Source organism: Andrographis paniculata, unplaced genomic scaffold (assembly GCF_009805555.1).
Source record: "Andrographis paniculata isolate CXL003 unplaced genomic scaffold, ASM980555v1 Contig60END, whole genome shotgun sequence".
Taxonomy (NCBI): Eukaryota; Viridiplantae; Streptophyta; class Magnoliopsida; order Lamiales; family Acanthaceae; genus Andrographis; species Andrographis paniculata.
The window spans coordinates 4,442,749-4,447,680 of record NW_026137596.1 but is presented as its reverse complement, the minus strand read 5'-3'; the positions used below and the strand labels follow the sequence as shown (position 1 = coordinate 4,447,680).

Here is a 4,932-nt window from a genome sequence, read left to right as displayed (position 1 = left end):
TTTGGACAATGAGAGTGTTTCATGCAAATTTTAAATTAATACAAGAGAGTTTCACGCAATAAATAAAATATAAAATGTTTTATGCATTTTTAATAATAATAATAATAATAATAATAATAATAATAATAATAATAAAAGCTGAAAAAGACAGAAATAACGAAAAATGTGAATGTAACGAATGTGTAAATAGTCATATCATTGAGAGTGATAAAAGGAAAATTAAATGGTGTTGGTAAAATGCTATATCACCCAATCTGCTTTCTTTCTATATTTATCATATGATTTATCAAACAATAAATGCGATAGTTTTTATTTTACAAATATGGTTGTATTAATATTATAAAATATTAATAGGAGTATTTTTAAATTTTTTTTTTTAATTTTATAATTTTAAATTTTATAATTGTAATTAAATTAATTAATTATTTTAAATTTAAGTTATAATTATTTGTATTTTATTAATATATTTTTAATTAATTAATAATCATACAGCACATACTTTTCTTAAATTCCCTTGTCAACTTAAATAGAGGAGTGATGGAGTACAAGATACTTAGAAAAATAAAGAAGAAGAAAAAAAACAAAATACGATACCGAAGCCCCTCCGTAATCCATATAAACCTCGCGCCTGTCGAATACCGCCGATCAAATCTGGCCGTTCCTTTCCAAATCTCGCAGCCGATCTCAACCGTCCGATCCATTCCTCCGCTTTTACAACCCAAAGAGAAAAAAGCAAAGAACAATTATTCAAAACAAAGTTGAAAGGCACCTCTCTCTCACTAGTCTGTATCTATATATGTATGTATATCTAGAGAGAGAAAACAGAAGAGAGAGAGAGAGAAAACATGCAGAGCTCAACCACCGATGATCAATGTCCTCTCTCACTGAATTCCCATGAACTCACCGCCAATCCATCAATTTCATTTTCAATTTCTCACACCTGAATTTTTTTCCGATCGGAAATTCTCCACATGGCGCCGGAGATGGATTTCGCGGCGGTGCTCGACTTCCTCCGGCGGAACGGTTTGCGCCACTGCGAATCAGCTCTCACGGAGGAACTCATCGAGAAATCGCGCTCCGGATTTCACAAACTCTTCTTACCTATGCCGCCGCCGCCGCTGATCATAACTCCGGCGAATCAGAAACCGCCGCCGCGCGAATCCACCGGCGGCGAGTGGAGCTCCGATTGCTCGTCGGACTGCGAGTTCGTGACCGCGGCTTCTTCCGGTGGTGAAATTTCCCCCAATTTCTGTGCCTAATTAAATAACCGCCTTAGGTTTTTCACATTTTGATTTATCTATGCGTTCGCCTCTTTGTCTAAATCATAAATTCATTTTACCTGTATTTATTGTTCATATGATAATGATGTGATGAAAAAAAAAATCTCTTAAACGTTACGAATCATCAATTCGTCAGTAAAGTGACTCTAAATTTCAAACTCTGTCCTGTTTATGTGAAAACAAACTTTAATTTTCCCCATTTTGGATTTATCTGTTCGTTTAGGTGTGTTTTCTGTGCCTGTCGTTGAATCTTTGTCTTAACCTATTCCAGATTCGACCTCGAACATAATCCGATCGTCGTCTCAAGCCGTCTCCGATGACAGCGGCTCGCCGTCGTCGTCGAAATTCAGCACAGCCAGAGATTGCCCTGTTTCAGGAATGCAAAATGATCAATTCTTTTGGTGCAAATATGACAGCAACGACGAGAATGCAATGCCGCCGGAAACCGGCGGCTGCGATTTCGCCGGAAATCTAGGCGAAGACAAGTTTATTACATCGGTGCCGGCAATTGGAGATTCATTGATGTCCGAATCTTACAAGGACTACTCCTCTCCACCTCATCCCTGCCACGACGATCTTAAGGCAGAAAATGTGTGCTATGTTAAGTATGTTAAGTCCGAGCATCGCGATGAAACTACACCCGACTTTAGTCCAAAGAAAGATTCAGACAACGCCTTGGCAGCCGATGAAATAATCGACTGCGAACCAAACAACGACGAGGTTTTACATAGAGACGAGGATTACGAAGTGTTCGATTTAAGAATCATACATCGGAAAAACAGGTTCGCCGAATCAAGCTTTAGCTCCTTTCGGACAATGTAGTAACTTATCATCTGCGTTTTCTTACAGGACAGGATTCGAACAGCACAAGGAACTCCAGATTGTCTTAAACACCATCGTAGCCGGCAGATATTACGTCACCGAGTTCCTCGGATCGGCTGCCTTCAGCAGCGTCGTTCAGGCGCACGATCTTTGTTCGGGAATGGACGTTTGCCTGAAGATCATAAAAAACGACAAGGATTTCTTCGATCAAAGCTTGGACGAGATCAAACTACTTAAGTATGTCAACAAACACGACCCTTTCGACGAGCACCACATCTTGCGCCTTTACGATTATTTCTATTACAAGGTAACTTTAACCAAAGCTCGATTCGATCTCAATCGATTTCTTGAACTAAAAACTATGTTGTAGGAGCATTTATTCATCGTCACCGAACTCCTACGAGCGAACTTGTACGAATTTCAAAAATACACCCAAGAATCCGGCGGCGAGCTGTATTTTACGCTGCCTCGACTGCAGGTTGGATTCCGTTGATTACTAAAAACTTTAATTAGCACGACCAAAAACGCTATACAGTGCATTATTTGCAGGCCATCGCGCGACAATGTTTGGAGGCGTTGTTGTATTTGCACGAGTTGGGAATTATACATTGCGATCTTAAACCCGAAAATATTTTGGTGAAAAGCTACCGGCGATGCGAGATAAAAGTGATCGATCTCGGGAGTAGTTGTTTTGAGACGGACAATTTGTCGCTATACGTGCAATCCCGTTCCTACCGGGCTCCCGAGGTCATGTTAGGCCTCCCGTACGACCGCAAGATCGATCTTTGGTCACTCGGGTGCATTTTGGCCGAGCTATATTCCGGGGAGGTATGTCGTTGTACGAGTGCTCGTGTTTCGATTGATTTAATAGATTTTGCTACGATATTTTATAGGGATAGTTTTAGCACGCATGATAGTAAAATATATTCTCTACGTTCGGACAATAGGTATATATTTGGTTTCTACACAGAGATTAAGGGCGACGATTTTGGTGCACCGTGTTGATTTGACTTAATTAATCTATATAACCAAAGCATAAAGCGTATGCTTTATATATATAGCATAAGACAATGTTATGTCATATTGAAGTATATGATGTGAAGTTTTATATTTGTGTTGTGTATGTATTGTATGTTTTGATTATATATGTTGATTGGATCAAATCGACATCGATGTTTGATCTGGTAAGCTCTCAAACCAAAAGCAATGATTAAGAAATAATCGTATTTAAATAGTGGTTAAGCATGCTTTAGTGTTCAAATAAATTTAACGATATTTCTAATGTATAGTGTAGTCAAATTTATTGTATAGAAATGAAATGTGTACTTTATATTTGAAAATGATAAAAAATGACAAAATGTATACCTTTAGATTAGATGTAAAAAATATATTATGAAAATTCAAAAGAACACACTTCGTTATTTTATATATACTTAATATTGATTATAAAATTGTGAGATGGTTTTTCAGGTGCTTTTTCCGAATGAAGCCATTGTATTGCTTCTTGCACGTATGATCGCGTTGCTTGGCCCGATCGACTTGGATATGCTGCAAAGGGGCGAGGAGACAAACAAGTATTTTACCGAAGAATATGATCTCTATTACATTGACGAGGTATGTACTAATTTTATTTGCACAATTGTTTAAAATTCACGAATTACTTCAAAGAAAAACACAATATTATCATAAACATTATGAAAAATATTTGCATATACGTTCGTAGTTCAACTACTCTTTGAATTATTATTTGTATATTGATCGGTTGCTGGATGAAATTCTATAGGAAACAAATGAGGTCGAGTATATCATTCCAGATGAGTCGTCGATTGAGCGTCATTTGCACATATTTGATTCACTTTTTGCCGATTTTTTGAAATATTTACTTGAGATTAATCCGATGAGAAGACCAACGGTAAAAGAAGCGTTGATGCATCCCTGGCTTCGTCATACATATGGTGAAATATAATATAGTATCCAATTTTTCTTCAGTAAATTTTTTACCTTGTTTTATTGTTTATTTGATTTTGAGTATATTTTCTCATTGTATTTGAGTGTTAGTATATATGTATTCTCAATAATTTGATTTTTATTTTTTGGGTATGTACTTCTAGTGATAGTTGAATTTATGAAAATATAGAGAAAATGTGAATAAACATTCTTCCGGATCAAGTGCTTACTGTTTTTTATTCATCATTTTGCTAAATAGTTAAAAATTAATTATTTTAATTTATACAATTAAATGGTATAATTAATATATTTTTGTTTCATTTTTAATATAGATATATGTGTTATTTTAATTAGAGACTAATTTTGTCTCATTGAGTGTAGAATGAAATTTTAATGATTTTTATAATAAAATTGTGATTTTTTTCGAATGAGACGGATTGGATTGTGTGAGTTGATATGATATTTTAGATATAATTAGAATGATTAATTGATATTTTGGTCTTTAAAATAAAAATTTAGGAATGTTATCTTGGATTTGACATTAGTTTTTTGATATTTGAGCTAACGATGAATTTATGATGAATTTTATAAGATATGCGTTGTATTTTAATATTTGATTGGTCGTATTTGGTGGTTAGATGGAGTCCGATCGAATTAAGCCTCACGAGTCGGTGGTAGTTGAGTAGATTAACTTCGTAAAGGGTTAAATTATGGATACTTAAAATGAATAGACAATCTGACTAAGTGTTTGAATTAAATAGGACATTATAATTCCATCTTCTTATGTGATATGTGGTGATATTGTTGTAATATGATATTATTAATTGCTAATGAAAATTGATGCGATAAACCGTTGATCAGGTGATTGATGTTGTTGATAGAA

The 4,932-nt window shown here is 35.2% G+C and overlaps 1 protein-coding gene across 2 annotated transcripts; it reads left to right on the top strand.

Annotated features, from left to right (window-relative positions):
* Positions 1 to 790: 790 nt before the first annotated feature.
* Positions 791 to 4,273, top strand: LOC127259262 (uncharacterized). Of its 2 annotated transcripts, none has more exons than XM_051286469.1 (7): positions 791 to 1,227; positions 1,552 to 2,062; positions 2,130 to 2,409; positions 2,473 to 2,580; positions 2,652 to 2,930; positions 3,573 to 3,716; positions 3,886 to 4,273. In XM_051286469.1, exons 1-7 carry the CDS (start codon positions 972 to 974, stop codon positions 4,066 to 4,068), a joined length of 1,761 nt encoding a protein of 586 aa, XP_051142426.1. In that variant the 5' UTR covers positions 791 to 971; the 3' UTR covers positions 4,069 to 4,273. The 2 variants fall into 2 exon arrangements, with proteins under 2 accessions (XP_051142426.1, XP_051142425.1); XM_051286468.1 differs by having other exon boundaries at positions 791 to 1,230.
* The last annotated feature ends 659 nt before the right edge of the window (positions 4,274 to 4,932 follow it).

What these genes read in the sequence shown, in the direction of transcription:
- LOC127259262 (XM_051286468.1), top strand. Translation starts at nt 972, where the DNA reads ATGGCGCCGGAGATGGATTTCGCGGCGGTGCTCGACTTCCTCCGGCGG. An exon ending in GACCGCGGCTTCTTCCGGTG is followed by an intron (nt 1,231 to 1,551) that starts GTGAAATTTCCC and finishes AACCTATTCCAG; the next exon opens with ATTCGACCTCGAACATAATC. An exon ending in ATCATACATCGGAAAAACAG is followed by an intron (nt 2,063 to 2,129) that starts GTTCGCCGAATC and finishes GTTTTCTTACAG; the next exon opens with GACAGGATTCGAACAGCACA.